The following is a 20,194-nucleotide window of genomic DNA, read 5'->3' as shown; positions in this document are numbered from 1 at the left end:
TGGAATTATGTGTTGTGTTATTGGGAAAATTATTTGTCAGGCTAGATCAGTTTGGATTTCATGTTGTCAGGTGAAAACCTTGCTTCGACAAAATGTCAACTTCAGGAACTAAGAAAAACAGGCTTGGTTTTTTGCTTGAGGATGAAGCATTCATGAGTTTATTTAGCAAAACTTCATAAATCCAAGGGGGTGTAGATTGTTCTCAACCAATAGAGGAGAGCACGATCCTACAACTGGAGTGGAACATGGAAATAATAGGATATAATAATCAAACTTGTAGTTAGGAGGTTTTCACACGAGTGACAGCATATGGGGCTCTGATATCATCATCATCAGTATATAAATGGGAGCTAGGGCTCTGTCTGTCCCACTGTGTTTCATCAGTATATAAACGGGAGCTAGGGCTCTGTCTGTCTGTCTGTTTCTCTGTCCCACTGTGTTTCATCAGTATATAAACGGGAGCTAGGGCTCTGTCTGTCATAAATCTGACATCAGTGATGCTGGTCTCATTGGCTACACAGCAACCGAAGTGCGGGCATGGCCACGTAGCGGCCGAGCTGCGGATGCAAGGTGCAGGGCCAGCTCGGCGAGCCTAGCAATCAATATATGTGTGTGTGTGTAGGCTACACTGTGCAAGATGCAATCATTAAACTTTAGGTGTCAGTGTAGTTGACATCATAATGAAGGCCGAGTTAGAAACTGAGAGTGATCCGAGCCATAATATATATACACACACACAGAATTTTATTTGTGTCCATGAAATCTTTTAGACTGAGAGCAACACTGTGTACACAGTATGTCCGCTTTTAATGCAAATACTTAGCATTTTGAGTGTCAGAAGGTGCTATACATTTGGTGACGATTGACTGTCTTTTGACACATGGTTAACATTTAGAGTGTTATAGGTTCTTTTGCACGGGTGGTATTGTTATGAGAAATTGTTTTACTCTTTTGGGAATTGCACATAGTTTTGAGAATGAGGTTACACTTTTGGGAACTGCATCTAAATGATCGAGAAAAATGGTAAAGTTTAGAGGTGACACAGGAAACCAAGACGAGAGCTCTTCACACATAAACTAGTCTGGGCACCTTCCACCCCGCTTTTTGTCATGGGGCGTAAACCACGGAACCAGAATGAACACCGGAAGGCAGTGCGCCAAAAAACGTCTTTGTTGCCGTTAGCTCGACGTCTCTTGCCTCGATTAATTGTCTGATGCAAAGCTTCTGTATTGGCTTAAAAGATGTGAGATTGTGAATCCGCAATGTTTCTACAAGAACTTCTTCAAAAACTTCGTTCGGTACATCCATCTTTTGTTTTGTTGTTTGCCGTTCTGATACTTGTGTCAAATTGTCAAGTTAACGTAAAAGTTAACGCTAGAAACGCTGCCCATCCGGTCTAGGGCGGGCTCTAGGCCGGAACCAGGTAGGATGACAAAATCAATTGTGGGCGGGAGCCAGGCTTTCTCGCCGAGAAGAGCCTGGTGACGCGAGGTTACACATAAACAGACACGTCACAGAAAACAATGATAGGACAAAGACTGACTAATCATCAGCGATGTCACTCGAGCAATAGTGGTGTCATCATGTCTATGACATCATCAGTGATGACAATGTGCGCTGCGCATGCCAATAGTGCAGGCGAGGTCACGCAGCAGCCGAGCTGCGGGCAAGGACGAAGTTGAGCAATTGTACGCTAAAGCGCAAATTATGCTCGAGCAAAATCGGCGGCGCGGACTGCGCCGAGGGGATCGCCGCAGCTGGGCGTAGGGGGCGTGCAGCTCCTCGAAAATGTCACTGCACCGTCAACTCATTGTGAGGAATGAGGAAATGCCATTTCCTCATTTAACGTGCTTGTCCCTGATCTAGCAAAGCCTTCTGCAGGCTCACCAGAATGAGTTTTGAAATAGAGGGACAATAAAATGTCCCCCCACCGACATGATTGCAAGTTCTTGGTAAACGACACGATAACGTTTTGGACGTGTTTTGAACGAGTTACGTTCGAGTATGCAGTCTCGCTGTTGCCGCTCGTTGGCAGCAAGGCTCCAAGTCGTGGCTGCGCAAAACCATGCCGGGCGCTTAAGTGACGTCACTCGAGCACTCCATGATGTGATCAGTGACGGTCACTCGAGCAATTGTGATGTCATCAGTGATGCAAAGTTGAACAATTGTGCGCTGCGCTTGCCAATAGAGCAGGCGAGGCCATGCAGCAGGCGAGCTGTGGCCTAATATAAACCTAAAATATAAATGCATCACACCGGAGAGAAAAGAAAAGGCAGACACATGCTAATCATAAACACACCCCTACCCTATTATTACCATGACTGGCCTGGTTAAACAAGTGGCTCTATTATGTTGCCTGTCATGTATGCACGATACAGGGTTTTTGTGGTCTTTCTGCAACACAACTCGTATGTTGCAAAAAGACCACAAAATGCAGCAGAATTTGATTTCCTCATTTGATATCGACCCTTGCCTCACAGATAACACTTACTTGCAACTGAAAACATTATTTGGCACTAAAAAGACCTGTCTATTGTTCCAAAAACAAACAAAAGTTGGCCAGGGTTCATTAAAGTGTTTTCAATCACATTTGTGCATGTGAAGCTTGTAAGTAAGGGATTGGTGACTCACAAGCAGTCAACATGTAGATTATCTTTATCTCGCTATTAATGCAGCAAAGATAGTCAAGGCCACTATTTAAAAAATTAGACCAAGGTGAAACACAAAAGTCAAAAAACAAAAACCAACCCATGACATTGCCCACTAAAACCTCCTCTGCCAGGAAACGGTTGGGTGTCAAGTCAACACCCTGAAGTGTGAGAAACGTTTTAGCTGTGAACGAGGGAGGCATGCTTAATGAACAGCAGCAGAGTCACTTTAATACTTTCCGTAATCAAATTCATGCAAAAGTTCTATAGGCTATATAGATGGCGTTCATCACAACACAAACAATAAGCATACCAAAATGTATTTATGCATACAAAGACGTTTCACGAGTCAACATAAATAAGGCATACAACAGGTAACACATTCTGTACTGTATATTACAGTATATCTGCAGCAGAATGTCCACACATGCCACAGCATTGGTTGTTTTCAGTAAGTCCCATTTGAAGACGTAGGTGTGCAGCTCACCGTTAATTCAACAGGCTACCCATTGGATTCAGTGTCAGTCATAAAGGGAAAATGGCAGAAATAAAGATTTGTCCTTGGTCTCTCTGAAGGTTTCAGATGTTGAGAGCTTGAAGAGTTGTCCTCACACAGAGGGGGCAGCAGAGAGCAGGCACTTGGTGTTTCGGTCAAGGAAGTATCCGTGTGACTGACCGTGCTCCCAGCTCTGCTTTAAGGCCTGGCGGTCCAGCTTGTTGAGTCCCTGGGAGCAGAGGCGGAGGTCCTTGATCTGCTCCAACAAACCCTCCAGACTGGCACTGTCCCAGGGACCAGACACCTGGCAGCCTGAAGGGTGCAGCAAGTGGTGAGCAGGTCAAAATGTATGTATGTAATTAATGAATTTCTTCCTTTCATAGGGATTTTATGAACTTTCAAGGGAATCCCCCGCACCCCCACTTCAAGGGAATCCCCCACCCCCCTAACTCCAAGGGAACCCCCCCCCCCCCATTCCAAGCCCTTGTTAATTTCTGACCCTGTCACAAAGGCAAATGGTACCTTGAAGGTTTAGTAGGGCCAACGGTCTTCTTGCCTCTCTGAGAGAGATCAGGACGCTGTGAAGCCCTGCTGAGGTAATAGACGGGTTCGCTGATAGGTTCAGACACACCAGAGAGGGACACAAAGGCAGACACCTGGAACGAGAGACAGAAAAGTTACAAACACAAATAGATACAGTAGCTACAGAGACACAAGAATTATAGTCAAAACCACAGAAATGCCAGAATAAAACCTTCCAGATTTGTTGGTTCTGTATTAGTACAGGAGGCATTTCCATACATTGTATTAAATCACCCACTCGCATAATTATGAATGCACAGCAAATGTATTATTGTAGCAGCAGATATGGCATCAACAAAACCTACACAAAGTATGTAGATACAGTCTAAAATAAAATTGGCAGCACTCTTTGTGTGAACATATATTGACAGTTTTGACACCATTGCATGCATACAAGAGAACACCACACGCCCACACGCACACACAGACCTGGCCAAGGTGGCTACACTGGTGTCTGTCAGTCCGTTTCCTGCCAGGCACAAGTGGGTCAGGGGGCACTCATCCTGCGATGGACAAACATTTAATAATTTTAGAGTTCAACATTTGCAAGTATGTGTGTGATCAGGCATAGTATGTGTAAATACATACTGTATATCTCTGTATAAATTATCAGTGCAAATCATCTCTGTATCTCTAAGTGTTTGTGTCTCTTACGGATGAGGGTTCTAACATCTGCTGCATGCCAGCCAGTCTGATTAGAACACTGCATGGCTAAAACTAAGACATTCAAAGTGTGTACTGTATTATCCTCACTCCTTTATCTAGTAAAATACAGTATCAGCATTGATTAGTTGACACTTGACATTATAATTAGTAAATGGTTTCTTAATTGTTAATACACAAAAATAAACATTGTTCACAAGTCCCAAATCTCAAGTCCAAGTCAAGTCTCAAGTCTTTGAGGACAAGTCTCAAGTCACTGTGTGTGTGACTTAGGTGCGACTCAAGTCCAAGTCCCCATCTCCGTGTGTGCATACATGTGATAGCACTTTGGTGAGGTGTTCCAGAGCAGGGTAATCCGCAGGTCCACTGCAGACAGCCGACAGGTCGAGGTGTGTGAGATTGTGGAGAGGCAACGTCTTCAGCACCAGCTCAAAGCCTGTGGAGCCCAATGTGTTATGGGATAGACACACCGACTTCAGGTGGCTTGTGCCTGTGGGACGGAAGAATGATGTTAGTTTTACATACAAAATAGACGCGAATACAAAAAAAAACGCGCATCGCGGTTGTATGCCTCCGCCAACAAGTCGGACTCGAGTCTGAGTCCTGGACTCGAGTACAACAAAACACTGTCTCAACGAAAGGAAAAACAGCTAAAAGAGCACACACAGAAACTGATTTGACATTTTCAGGTTATTCCCCCTTGCTGTTACCTGCGAGGGCGTTGGCTAACAGTAAGCGATGCTGCTGGAGGAAACGGGCGGTGAGGCCGCAGGCCCGCAGGGACAGGCTGGAGAGCAGGGGGCAGCCGGACAGCAGACAGGACAGAGACTCGGACACACCGTCACCCAGTGGGTTCATACTGAGGTCCAGCTCCTCCAGACACTGCGGAGGGGAAGGACAACAGAAGTGATTGTGTGGATTCTATTACATTTTATTGATACATTAATACCGTCATAAGTATTTGCTGCGTGGCTACTAGTCTAGCCAGTCATTCTCAAATATGAATAATGATGCATGCTGTGTGAGAATGCAGCTTGTTAGCAACATTGTGGCGACAACCGTTTGTCACCACACCCTCTGCTGCTTATCACACTTCAGCAGGCAGCACATACAGGGAGGGGCTGTGATCACTGGTGTGACTATTAGACTATTACGGTAGTCACTCTAGCCACAGTTGTTGGGGATAGCACTTTCTTTCTCTATTCATGCACGCATGTTACACAGTAAAATGAGTGTAATGATCTAAATATGAGGCCAATAAGTGGTTCTTTACTTAACAATTGATCATACCAATCCACGCATGCTGACTGTGTGGATCACTGACAAACAACTATGAACAACAATAGCAAGCAAAAACAAGCTGGGGTCTTTACCGGAAACGCAGGATGGGTCTGCCCCTTCAAGGCGTTCATCGCCTTCTCCAGCCCTTCACCCGTTATGTGATTTAAAGAAATGTCTAGCAGGCGAAGTCGAGGCATGGTGATCGCCGTGGCAACCAGTTCGGGGAGAAGGCTGTCTTGAAGGCGGTTGCCGGAAATCCGCAGCTCGGCGAGGCTGGCCTGCAGTTTGAGGGCGCGCAGGAGCGGGGAGAGGGAGGAGGGGGGCAGGCTGAGGCCGCACACCGACACGGAAGAGCTGCCATCCTGCACCTCGCACAGACGGGACACGCGCTTGTTCTCATCTGCAGGAATAAACAGCCAGAGACACCTCATTACATCACATTCTCAAAATTAGGGCAGGATTAAAAATACATATAAATAAATAAACAAATAAATATAGCTATTGAATCGATTCATGAATCCCAATATCAATCTTTTAATATCATGCATTTTCCTATGGATGCTTGAAGTTTTAACCCCGTTGTTGTTTGGTTCTTCTGTAAACATAATTTTTTTAATAATGCACCAGGTTAGAGTGTTCCTTGTACAATTTACAGCATTCGTTATTTGAGAATCTCATATCCAAGCAAAATATCAATACCGCGAATCGAATCGGGACTTTGTGTATCGGAATCGTATCGAATCTGGAAATCAGTGGCGATACCGAGTCCTAATCAAAATGTGAATGTGTGTGTTTGTGTTTGTGCATAATATGTGTGTGTTCCTCACCCACTGCCAGGCTTTGACAGGCCTTCTTGTAGCGCTCAGGGAGAGGAGGCAGATCCCAGGAGCTCACTTCAGCCAGGACCTGCAATCAACCACACCACAATACAGTCTCTTGGTCTTGAGAAAATGAGTAACACTGAACATAAAGCAGCCCCTGCGCCTCTAACTGGCCACAAACCTCTTCGTTGGTGTGCAGGACAGACAGCAGATGGTCCTGTGGGGAGAGGAGAGCACCTTCCTTTTGTAGGGAGAGGCGAGGCATGAGGCCACATTTCTGGTAGTACCTCTGAGCTGCCTGCTCACACAGCCAGGACACGGTGCAGGAGTCTGCCTCACTGCAACACGGAGGAACAGGACATTACTTACAGTATGTGTTACTACGTACCAAGGCCGTTTTATGCAATAATTTTTTGTAATCTTCCGTTAAATGTATTATGCCTGATTCTTCAAACACCTCTCTAAACGTCTCTGCATAATTACAGTTATGCCAACCTTTGTGGAACTGGGATGAGGAACACATCTTCTTGAACTCTGACCCTCATTCTGATTGGTGGAGGCACTGATGTGTGCATGGGAACAGCGAATGTTTGAGCTGGAGCCTGAAATACACACAAAATATAAAAATTTACTCTAAACAAACCTTTTACACTGTTTTTTTTCATGCAAGTCTATAAAGTAGTGGTTCCTACACAGGTGGCGTAAAGTCATACTGTTGTGAATAATCACCCCATCAGTCACCTGGCGGCTGGCGCTATCAACATAAAAGATCTTCAACACTGACCAATCTCGCCAAAATCTACAGTCAAGTAACAAAGATCTGGAACTTGTGTAAGCATCCAGTAAAGAAGACATGAGGTCATGATCCTGGAGGCGGGTGATGGTGTTCCTGCAGCAGTGATATCTGAAAATGGATCTCCTTTTTGACCATCTCTCTCTCTCTCTCATTGGCGACCACATTCATCACAGTCTTAAGTTAATAAAAAAATGGAGACAGATTCTTGACAAATGAAATGAGTTTCCAGTAATAGCCCCTAGTGATGCTGAAGCATTAATAATTGTCGAGCCGCAGTAAGCCTTGTGGTGAAGTAGTAATCTGAATTCTCTTTCTGAATTTTGGCATTGACTCATCCACTCTTCAAATCACAACATAACATAACACAACATACTTCGTTTTAGAAACACTTTTGTCCAAGGCACATTATAGTAGCTTGATGTTTTAACACAGGTCACTCCAGTGGAAAGTGGAAACCCATCCAGAATCAAGGAGAGGCAACACAGATTCTCTCTCTCACCTGTGTGACATGTATTTGGGAGGGCGGGGGAGGCGTCTCAGGTCGAAAGTCGTCATCGTCACCCGAAACGGTGGGGCTGTGTGACCTGCTGACCTCCCGTCTGCCCAGCCTGACCATCCCTGACAACTGAGTCATCTTGACCTGGCGAGGCTTACAGGAGCCATTCTTTCTGAGAGAGAGACCCCTGCTGGAAGAAGATGGGACTGCATAACCTGGGAGAGGAGAATGAAAGAATTAGTGCTTAAATGATTAGTCGATCAACAGAAGATTAATCTGAATTAATCTATGATAATTGATTAATGGTTTCAGTCATTTATCAAGTGATCAAGAGTCAATACCAAACATTCGCTGCTTACAGGTTCACAAATGCTACGTTTTGCTGCTTTTCTCTGTTTTTATGGGTTCAAGCCCCGAAGGGGCTGGAAGCTCTATTGTATTTGCTATGTATGTTTCTTTTCCTTCCGTAAAACTGTCTATATCTCAGAAACCCTAAGGCCCACAGTAACCAAATTTTGCACCTAGGCTAGAAAACTCACCCACTACTCAGAAACTAAAAATTATACTGATCTACCAAAGTTTGGCGATATTACCATTACCAACACCTCATTTCCTGTTTTTTAACCATCCATACCACTGGGCCAATCCCTGAGATTTGGCCCAATGACAGATATTCAAGCCTCTTCGGGGGCATTGCTTGACATCATCATACCACTAGGCCAATCCCTGAAATTTGGCCCAATGACAGATATTCAAGCCTCTTCAGGGGCAATAGGCTCGAACCCCTGGTATTGCCGCTTGCAGCTATTTCTCTTTGTTTTTGTTTCTTTTGCCCTGTTGACATTTTATAGACTAATTGATTAATCGATTAATTGAAAAACAATTAATTAGACTAATCGATAATGAAAATAATTGTTAGTTGCAGGCAGCTCTAGAAATAATGCAGGTATAGTTACGTAGCTATGAAATCTAACTGAAGTCATCAGGATAAATCACACAAGGAAAAGCAAACCATGGGAGAGGGACTGACATAGTAAGACATTATAAGTTTACCTTATATTATGATTATGAGCATGTGTGTTTAATGTGTATGTGCATTTGACAGTGTTTTGACCGTTGTAAACACGAACCTCTGCTAGCTGTGTCAGAGTTGAAGTGTCTGTTTTGACCTCTGGCTGCTGCGGAGAAGCTGCTGTCCTCCGCTCTCGTTCCGTTCTGCTCCGCCCCGACCCTCCTCTTCTTCTTCGGCTGGACTTCCCCCAGGTCATCCTCCAACCAGTCATCTGCCAGATACTCCTCCTCAGGCACCAGTGCCGATTTGCTACTGGAAGAAACCGCGGGCGTGTTGGTGAACTGGGACTGTGCCGGAGGTTGGAGGAGCGTTTTGGAGCTGCCCAGGCCCCGGATGGCACTGTGGTACTCCGGTCGAGCGAAGACAGAGGGCGCTGCGTCCTCCCTGGTGCTTTCCCAGACAGAGTTGGGGATTGAGCTGGCTTCCTTTTTCAGGGGAACTTCCTTCTGGCTCGGGGCTGCTGGCTGTCTTGGGCGGACAGGACGGAGGGAAGGGACTGGACTGTCTGGACCCTCTGAGTCACTGTTGTCGTTGGAGCTGCTGTCACTCTGAGAAAGACAAATCATTACACAACCTGCCACGTCATTGACTTTAAAACCTGCCACGTCATTGACTTTAAAACCTGCCACGTCATTGACATTCATGCGGACATGTTCAGTTTAAACTCAATATTAAGTACTAATGCATTACACAATATTTAACGAGAAATCCTCATATTAATAAATCCTAGTATTATTTCTCTATTAACACACAGAATGCAGACCAGACAGCAGACTAAAAACAACACACTTGAACTAGAGACCATCTGGCGATGGGATCACACCAGCCGCGATGCCAGCGACCAAACGAATGTGGGCTTGGGGCATAAAGTGGGGGGCCAATGTGTGTGTGTGTGGGTGGGGGGGCGGCCCCCTTGCTCAGCTCATTCCCATTTTTGAACTTGGCCTTCATTTAACCACATACAGGTATCTACTATTGCGCTAACAAAATCTGTCCACAGACAGACATATAAACAACTAGCAAACAAAGTACTCAAAACAGCTTCTGTGGTAGTAGTTCTCGCAATAATAGGTGTCACCAGGACCACATTTTGGCATGATGACTCACACACACGCACACGCACACTAGAGCTGTCACTTTTTATTCAAAATTCGAATTTAACTTTGAATGCGGGGGAGGGGGGGCATGTTCGAATGTAATTGACCTGTTCAAATTATTATTATTTTTTTATTAAAAGAAAAAAGAAAAAAAAGTAATAATAATAATAATAATAACATTGTTTTCTAACTTAGCATCGATGCTAGCGGGACTTACCCAGCTATCGTCATTGCCTGCTTACTGCTGCTTGCTGGTAATGTTAATCCCATGTCAGAAAAAGTCTCCAGATTTGTCGCGTTAGTCTCTTCTGAGAAAGATTGTCTCCAGGAGGGTCTGAAAAGTTGTCTCGAGTTGGATGCAGCCAAGTTTGTGAGGCAGTGTTGTGACTGTGAGCGTCCAAGCTAAGACAGCAGCGGAGAGGAGCTGACTGACTGGACCATGAGGACAGCTGAGGATTTTTTTTTATATTCTTTTAATATTTTATATTATATTATATATATTTATACGATGTAACCGGCAGGCGCAGACTGCATAATCGGGCACGTCGGGCCGATGCCCGGTGGCCTGGCCTGGCCTGCAAAAAAATAAAAATAAAAATAAAAATATATATACCGTATATATATATTTTTTTTTAATTAACCAAAATTAACCAATTAACTTAGAATATATTCAAATATTTTGCGGGCACTTAAAGTTCGTTCAAACTTTATTTTGGGGAAAAGTGACAGTTCCTGTGTCAGAGATAAGGTGCCTCCAAGGTACTGGGAGTTTTCAGGCACAAAGTTGCTATGAAATCATAAGAAGCATAATATGCCAAGGTACGCAGACAGCGTGTGTGTGTGTGTGCATTAACTACACACAGACGGCATGAACCAGACCTTACCCCATAGAGAACAGCAGCCTGTGTTCCTCTGGCTCTGTGGCGCTGTGTTGAGGCATTACACTGCCACCGTGTGGGGATGGCAGGTACTGCGCTCACTTCTGACTTCCTGGTGCTCCTGGGCAGGTCCTGGCTGGAGGAACAGTCCCGGCCTGGTGACAACAGCGGCTCCGAGTTCTCCGCATCAAACAGCTGGCTGTCCTGCAGGGCGTCGAAAGGCTTGGTCGGGGCTGGAGCAACTGGTACTGTGGCAGAGAGATAAAGGAGTCGGTGACAGGGGCTAGGACCAAGACAAGCCACTTCTGGTATGGTGCGATGATATAAAGCAGTGGCTCTCAAACTTTTTCACGTCAAGGACCCCTAAACTGACACAAATTAGACCATTGACCCCAATTTGAAAATATTTTGTCCCAGGGTCCCCATTCTGATAAGATTTTTTCTTTTAGATGTTTCATTACAGAAAGTGTATGAAACCCATGACCAAAATAGTCATACATTCATTTTCATTGCGTTACTTATGGATGGAATTATAGTGAAAATAAATGATTCCCCTTTTTTTTGCTGGGTACCCCCTGGAACCCCATCGGGCACCAGGGGTCCCCAGACCCCACTTTGAGAATGACTGATGTAAAGGCCTCACCGCCTCCTGCTAGTGCTTTCCTCAGCAGTCTCTCTGTAGCTGCACACTCCTGCCTGGTCTCCTGGTCCAGCTCTCTGCTGTAGGTCCGCTGCCACTGTCGCAGGCTGTCTATGGGGCTTTCACCCTGGGAGGAGGAAGTGACAGCATGAGATGGATACACACAAATACTGTACATCAAAAACATGTAATCTGTTTGTTTTTCAATATTTTATTTTGCAATTTTCAGAACATGAAAAACAAAAACCGGCTCAGACACGGGGGGGGAGCATACATACTGTATATCATCAACATTCCAATGACACAGCGTGGTGCTACCAGCCGTGTGAAGTACTTATGTGCTTGTAAGAGATGTGTGTGGGATCCCACGCAATGGGTCCATGAGAAGTCAGCTGGGCGAGTTACTTGTCACTTTTAACCTCGTCCAAGTAGGCCAGAAACGGGTCCCAGAATAGTTGAGAATTTCTTAAGTGAATTGGTCCTCAGGAACCGGAGTATCTTCATACGTATAACCGAGACCATGTCCGTCAGCAAAGGCTGAAAAGAAGGTGGAGAGGGAGACTTCCACGCCTTCAGAATGAGTCTCTTGGCGACAGTCCCCTGCGTCAGAGACTGTTGCACAGCCGTAGGGAGGAGCAGAGAGGATTCTGAGCAGCCGAAGATGGCGAGTTCCGCTCCGGCTGAAGGGTTATTTTATAGGCCTTAGAGCACCAATCAAATATTTTGGCTCAGAATCCGGATAGTAAAGGGCAAAACCAAAAAAACGTGGGACAGTGTACCCTCTAACACCTGACACCTATCACATAGTGGTCAGAGGGGTAGATCTTGTGCAACGTAGACTTGGAACAATGAAGACAGTGAGTGACTTTAAATTGGATCAGCTGGTGTCTGCTATTAATTGAACAGAGTTGGACCACAGACAGACTCCTGTCCCATATAATTTCAGACAAATCAACACCAAGTTCCTCCTGCCACGCCTCTCTAATCCTCTCAGTGGGGGCCCTGATGCAGCCATCAAACAGACACACAAATCTAGAAATAAGATGCCTGGAGTGAGGGGCTTAACAAAACATAAAAAAAAGCATGTTCATTTGGGAGAACTTCAAAATCACAAATCTTGGATCGAACATAATCTCTAACTTGTAGGTATCTGAGCCAGTGCGTGTTGGGCAACTCAAATGTCCTCCTCAGAAGATCAAAGGATGCAAAATGACCATCTATGTATAGGTCTCTAATGGAAATTGGAAACGAGCCCCTTCTCACTGCAGGTATGGTCGTTTTTGTCTGACCATGAAGGTAAGAAAGAATAATTAAAACAAATTGGTATGTGGACAGAAACATCTGGTAGACTCAAAACACTCCTAACTTGGTTTAGAATTCTGACAGTTTTTCAAAAACATGTATTCTGTTGACACACTGAATACCAAACACACCCTGGAGTTGCGTACGGTGACGGAGGCCCCTCGTTCCACCAGGAGTCGAGCCACCTTAAAGTGGCCACAAGCGAGGGCGTCATGAAGGGGAGTTACACCCTCACACAGGGGACCACCTGGGTCACCGACGTTAGCGCCTCGCTCCACCAGCAATGCTACAATATCTGGTGGAGAGAGGGAAAACAGATGAATAGAAGAGTACAATATTCTTGATTCTCATGATAAAACTGTAACTAGTGATGCAACGGTGTCCGACCTAAAAACAACTTAGAAACTTTGAAACAGGGTTAAATACAAGTAACAAGTCAGCTTAATCAGTTACCATAGTGACCGTGGTTACAGGCCTCATGCAGTGGAGTCCAGCCACAGTAGTCCCTGGGGTTCACCGGGTGACTCTAACATACAGTCCAGAGATAGGACATTATTAAGTCTCATACAATCCATGGATAACAGCTGAAAGAGCCAGTCTCTCTTTGTGAGATTAAACTTAATAAAAACTGCTGTGGCACATTCAAGAAGGAACCATTTTATTGGTTTGTTTAGTCAATTTTTAAATCGCTATCGACGCTATGGCCACTGGTTTGATACTGGTCGCCTGCTAACTGGACTAAGTATAAAGAAAACTGTACTATTTACTGAAAATGTCACTCTTCTGCATGACTTCCATTGTATTTTGCTTTGGTGCATCGCTTTTGTTGTATTTCTGCAATTTTTCCGTTTGTATTGATCCTGGTTTCTCGGTCAGGTTTCAATTGAAAAAAGGATTCTAGAAACTAAAAATTTAAAAAGCATGTATTTCTCACCTGCTCCACCAGATACTGGACCTGCTTCAGGTTGCCGTCTATACAGGCTCTGTGGAGAGACGTCTCGCCCTTCTCATTCCTCTTGTTCCACTAAAGGAAGAAGACAGAGTGAGCAGCAGGAGACAGTATGGAGAGGGAGGACGAGATGATTTCCTGTGCAAATTGACAACATATACTATACTGTATATCTAGGAGGACTTAGGTGGGCCAATGAGACCCCGACTCAGCACTTACCTTTCCTGTCCTCCTCCTCCCTGACACCATCTTGTCATAACCTTCCAAATCATCATCTAGAAATCATATGAACAGTCATGTAAGACAAGCACGATAAGGTCCAAACAAAAATGACAAGTTAATTCTGGTGGTAAATAAACGCATACAGAGTTGGCAGAATGGCAGCAGTCCACAGCACACACAGCCTACCTGAGTCTGACAGGTGGATGTCACTGTCCTCCAGAGGTTCACTGTTCTCCATCTCCTCCTCGTCGTCCTCCTCTCCATCGCTCCCGTCTGCACTCCAGCCCTCTGAAGCACACAGCTCTTGCAGCCTCGCCTCCGTGTCATCGGCATTCGACGAGCCGCTCCGTCTCTGGGCCGCCAGCCACAGCCTCAACACACGCTTCTGCAGCGCCAAGGATCGTCAGGCTTCCTACGCGCTTTCCATTTGGAAACTGCATACATTTTCCCAAACCCTAATTTCTTTGGTCTGTGTCCAATTAATATGATCTATGTGCCACAATCAGCCCATGTATCCAGTTTCAAAGCTTTTAAGACCTTATACATTTCATTTTTGATCACCCAGGTCTGCTTAGGGACACTATCTACGTACATAAGACACATTCTACCAGCACTCTGTACTGTAAGCTTTCAAACCAACATGAGCTAGTAGTGCTACCTCACCTGTAATCTGGTCTGCCCAGCTCTCTGGGCGCAGTGCAAGGCGGTGCTGTAGCTGCTGTCGACATCCTCAAAGGCACAACCGCTCTCCTCCTGAGATACCGTGATGTTCAGCCACGTGTTACACTCCTGACACAGACATCCAGATGCTAAGTTACATATCATGGATAGCAGAGCAGAATACATAGTGTACATGGACACTGAATCAGAATGAGGAGTGTACTCTAGCTATGAGTTGTCTACAGCAGTGGTTCTCAGATTTTTTGACATGAAGGACCCCTAAACTGACAAAGATTAGACCACGGACCCCCATTTGATAGGATCTTGTCCCATGGTCCCCCATATAATAATACGAAAGATCGATGCTTAGATGTTTTATTACAGAAAGTGTATAAAATTATAGCGAAAATAAATTACCCCCCTTTTGGGCGGGGGACCCCCTGGAACCCCCTCAAAGACCCCTGGGGGTCCCCGGACGCCCATTTGAGAACCACTGGTCTACAGTGTGCGATGAGACAATATATGATACGATTCAATATGGGGCTCATGATTCAATACAACCATAATGACTGTGTGGATTTATGTTGATTTCTGAGACACAAATCTTTCTAGTAAAGGCACTGGTGTTGAGTGTTTACCTCAGTGGGGCTGCCCTGTCGGAAGGCCAGCTCGTGTCTGTAGTGCTCCACTGCCTTGCCATGCTGTCTCAGGTCAGTGTAGGTAGCAGCCAGGGACACGTGGATGACAGCCAGCTCCCTGGCAGGCTTTCCCAGTGCCTCAGCCCCAGACAGCTATAGCGCATTAACACCACAGCTTATATCATTCATTGTTGTGACATTCTAAGAGCATCTGAGCAGACTGGTGCGCATAGTAGCATAATATTTGCATGTTTGTCTCACCTGAGCTTGGTATGCATCCAGAGCTTTGCTATAGCAGCCCACCTTACAGTAGAGATCCCCCAGCTGCTCTGCCAGCCCCACGGCCTCATGGGGACTCCGCTCTCTGGCCAGATCCTCCCCCATCTCCTCCTCTAACTTACAGCCTCGGTCCGCTGTGAAATTGTGATTGTGAGAAAAATGTAACCATGCCATCATCAACTCAGCTACCTTACACTGGTGAGACTGAGCAAACATTTTAAATAAAAACTAATAATCAAAAGGACTGAGTGAATCAAATATTGCTCTTTTACCATATTTAAAAGCCTTCTTCACCGCCTCTCTGTCAACTGGCTGCTGGGAGCCCAGCAAGAGAGCCTTCTTCAGAGATCGTCTAGCTGCTGCAAAGTCACCCAGGGACAACTGCACCTGCACACAATTACACATACATATGATGTTTAGAGCAGGGTCCTGCACGGGTCCAGTTTTGCAAACCCACAGGCGCAAAGCTCAGCACCGGACACGGTACCTGCAATTATCTCCAAGTCAAATCCGGCCCGACCCGAGTTGTTGATATAAGGCCCGCGACCCGACCCGTTACGCATACAGACTCTATTAGCTGCTGAGAGGCTAAGTAGGGGAGGCTTTCTGTCCAATCGTTGGCGCCAATCAAACGCCACTCTGCGGCTGAGTTTTGAATGTTTATTTTGTGCAGTACAAGAAACAATGCCGGATGTGGAGAAACAAAGCGTACGATCAACAGAAAATAAAGATTCCCCACTCTTCCCTCTGCCTAACTGCTGCCTAACATCTCCAACACCAACACTCCCCCCCACGTCATCTCCCAAATTACCGGAAATAACGTTGAAGCAGTGTGAGCACATCACAAATGCATACATGGCTCGTACAATGTTTCTTCTTACCCGCTGCCTGTCCGCATTTAGTTCATTTATACAAGTGCCTGTGAATTCATATAAGTATAATTTTTATCCGGTGTTAGACAATGTTTTTGTGGGTTACCCGGCCGGCAGGTACCTGACCTGGTGCAGGACTCTGGTTTAGAGCCTAAATGATGATGGGCAATATATAATATAATATAATACATTTTTCATACCTTGCCAATGCAGTGGAAGCACTCGCTCTCACTGAACTTGTCTTTGATCTTCCTGGAACACTCCTTGGCCTGCTCCAGGCAGCGCACAGCATTCGAATGCTGCCCGTTACGGAAGCAGATGTTGCCCAGGTTGAAGTTGGCACGGTACAGATCTTCCAGCAGCTGGCTCCTCCTAAACAGGTTAAGGATTGAGGAAGAAAGTGTAATTAACAATGTATGTATGTATACTATGTATGTATGTATGTATGTATGTATATATATATATACACAGTATATATATGTGTGTGTGTGTGTGTGTGTGTGTGTGTGTGTGTATATACACACACATATATATATATATTATATATATATATAATATATATATAATATATATATGTATAATATAATATGCTCATATTATATTAGCATATTAATATGCTAATATAATATTAATAATATAATATAACTAATATATACTGTGTGTATAAAAAAAACACCCTTGTCAAGAAAGGATCATCAATGAAGGATGAAAACAGAGGGTGCAACCTTCAAAGGAACATCATTGGTAATTTGCCCACTACCTATCTGAATAATAACAAAAACATACAGTGCAGTTAAATATGATCTTACTCTGCAATGAAGACACTGCGTCGGATGAACTCGCTGCAGCGCTTGGGCTGCCCCAGATGATCACAGACCAGACCGAGGTTAAGGAAGAGGCGTGCCCTCATCTCACTCAGCTCCCGCCCCGGCACAGTGCCTGGTGGAGACAGGGGTCAGATAGGTCCCAGTAAACAAATTGTTGGTTACAGCAAACTACTGTAGCTCTATAAAAAAGAAGCAAATCTCCCAGAAATACTCCCGACACTAAAACAAATGACAGACAAGTCTCTCCAGGAAACTCTGTGGATACACACATGCACACGGACACACACACACCTTCCAGGCGCTCCTCCACAATGGCCAGACTCTTTCTGAAGGCATCCTCTGCTTGCTCTAAACTCTCCCTCGATTGGTCTGATTCATAACGGAAGAGGAAGGTTCGACCAATAGTGGCCAGTGCCCGTTGCTCCTCAGCGTGATCTCTGACAGAGCGAGCCAGGTCTAGGTGGCATCGCTGGTGCTGGAGAAGACAAACACACAACAACTTTCATCTGCTTCTTAAACATCCTTGTGTCATTTTATGTGCAGAATATTGTAGCCATACATCTGTGTCACTCTGTAAGGTTATACATCCAACGTACTAGCGCTTTTGAGACTTTGGTTTAACAGCCACAATAAACAAGGGAATAATGCAAAAACTTATTTTCTGCAAGCATCTTAAGACAACAGTACAATATTGTCTACTCACTTTCAAAGCAGACTCAATATTCCCCATCTCTGCATAGCACTCTCCTATCTTACGATTGGCCACAGCACGTCCAATCACATCATTTAGCACCTCAGAGAGAGCTAGCTCCTGCTGGTGCTCCTGGATGGCAGCCTCATAATCACCTGGGACACAGGAGACAGGGGACCATGACATTCAAAATCACATTTTACATTGTGATAGCCAACAATAAACATCTGGACGACCTGGACATATTTCTGAACATATGCAACTTCCATCTGCACTGCTTCAAAATGTCTGATCTGTGTCCATGTCCTGTAGTTATTTATCCCTGAAGCATATTATGATAAATGCTATGATGCATACATAGATATTTGATTCGATACATAGATATTTCGATAGCGTTATGTGTTTTAGCTCAATGTGTAGGCTAAAGTCTGATCATGTGTCAGCAGCATAGACTGTAAAAATAGGTCAGCAGCAGTGAGACTTGCAATCCTGATGCGAGTCGAAGAGCCACACTTACCATTTCTGGACAGCAGCTCCCCCAGTTGATTGCAGATATTGGCTTCCTCTCTGATGTTGTTGTTGTTCTGGGCTTTTCCCTTTGCTTTCTGTAGCTCTGTGTTGACAAAACAGAGATCGGGCAAGCGGAAATGAGAATGTTGTAAGTAACGTTAACTGATGACTGTGGAAAATAATGCGGAGAGAGATGAGCAAGACTGCTGCCATGAAGCGATACTTACGTTTTATCTCCCGTGAAGAGCTCATCTTGATTCTGCTCAACGGCCCTATTTCTACAAATCAATGACAAACTACGGCGCCTGGGCTGCTAGCGTTAGCTAAACGTATGCTAACTGGCAAGAATACAAATTCTCAAAATAAACCTCCTTTTCGCTGGATTTTACTGTTACACTTCTCGGCTTATCCGTTAACACGACCAATAGCATTTTCGCACTCGATCGTGCTCGCTGACTCTCAGTAGATGTCACTATAAACTAGATATTTCGTTTGATTATTTTTAGCAGTATCTTCCTTCAGTAAATTTACAATGTCCCGCGCCATTACTGCGTAAACCAATGAAATGACAGCCATGGTGGCCGTATGCGCCAAGTTCCGCCCTACTCTACCTCTGATTGGCTTACGCTGATATTTTACCTAACCTTGACCAATCGTCACGCTTCATCCCTAACCCCAACCAATCATCACGGCTGGTTCACACACACGCCTACGCCTATGCCTACGCCTATGCCTATGCCTATGCCTACGCATATAGGCATTGCTTCATGCACGCCTGGCGCCTATTTTCGTTCACACAGGACGCCACGCTCTGCGCTACGCTGAACACATGAGCAGCGGTTTTTTTACACTTTTCAGATCTGATTTATAGCATGGGTGAGTCCTCTTTTTTATTGTAATGTGCAAGTGAGGATGTCTGTCTATTTCCTGGCCCGCTGTAATTGTTATTTTCCCTCGGGTAATCATGTGACTATGAGTCATCAACACCATGAGTGAAACTTGCATTGAGACAGGGGGGGTATATATACATCTGACAGAAAAGACGTTAATAGAGGAACACATGAAGGACAGCTCTCCTCTCCCACTATGCTCCACCCTCCCTTTTGGGCAAACTCGGTAGAAAATATGGCCCAAGTCCACCAGAAACAACAGCCAGCTTGACAGTTCAGCGCGCCTAGAGCTGAAAAATAGAACAGACGCCTAAACCAGTGTTTCCCAACCGGGGGTACGCGGACCCCTAGGGGTACGCGAGCACATAGCAGGGGGTACGCGGAAAGATTGAGGATTATATACAATTTATTTTCAGATGAGAGGAGAGAGAGAGAGAAACTCCGCGCCGCAACTATTGTTCCGGGGAGCCCCGGCGGCTCCCTGGAAGGTGTTAACTGTGACACCTCTACTCTGTGAAAAACAAAAGAAGTCGTTCACGCTGGCTGCAGGTCAAACAATAGCTCCCACTATGCGTGGCTCAAACGCCCGGCTGATCCGGATTTCGGTTCAGGCGAGCCAAGCGAAAAAAGGAAAAGGGACGCCAGGTCTAAACCGCGGCTGTTCAATGAAAAATACATTTTGTATGGATTTACCTGTACCTCAGCGGATCCACCGCAGCCACAGTGTTTTTTCTGTTGCGAAGTCCTGGCAAATAATTAAATGAAGCCAGCTCATCTGCAACGCCACAAGAGCACCAAACACGCAGCATGTCTTGGTAAGACGAATTACTTTTTCACTCGAAAACTCTCAGAGTTCAAGTCGAGTCGGGCTACAATGAAGAAAG

The 20,194-nt window shown here is 45.1% G+C and overlaps 1 protein-coding gene across 1 annotated transcript; it reads right to left on the bottom strand.

Annotated features, from left to right (window-relative positions):
* Positions 1–2,952: 2,952 nt before the first annotated feature.
* On the bottom strand, positions 2,953–18,792 carry tonsl (tonsoku-like, DNA repair protein). The gene is made up of 28 exons (XM_083632703.1): positions 18,648–18,792; positions 18,428–18,523; positions 17,923–18,065; positions 17,511–17,694; positions 17,202–17,331; positions 16,593–16,764; positions 15,793–15,907; positions 15,503–15,654; positions 15,242–15,394; positions 14,607–14,732; positions 14,130–14,328; positions 13,941–13,996; positions 13,707–13,796; positions 13,226–13,298; positions 12,904–13,067; positions 11,474–11,597; positions 10,837–11,078; positions 8,914–9,403; positions 7,787–7,998; positions 6,987–7,093; positions 6,673–6,829; positions 6,498–6,576; positions 5,763–6,070; positions 5,100–5,271; positions 4,704–4,879; positions 4,156–4,229; positions 3,667–3,800; positions 2,953–3,456 (listed from the first exon to the last, which is right to left on the bottom strand). The coding sequence occupies exons 1-28, from the start codon at positions 18,670–18,672 to the stop codon at positions 3,257–3,259; spliced, it is 4,353 nt and encodes a 1,450-aa protein (XP_083488829.1). The 5' UTR covers positions 18,673–18,792; the 3' UTR covers positions 2,953–3,256.
* Positions 18,793–20,194: the final 1,402 nt, after the last annotated feature.

This window comes from Poromitra crassiceps, assembly GCF_964638095.1.
Source record: "Poromitra crassiceps genome assembly, chromosome: 3".
In the NCBI taxonomy this organism is placed as follows: Eukaryota; Metazoa; Chordata; class Actinopteri; order Beryciformes; family Melamphaidae; genus Poromitra; species Poromitra crassiceps.
Note: the sequence above shows the minus strand (reverse complement) of the source record. Positions and strands in the feature narration are given on the sequence as shown.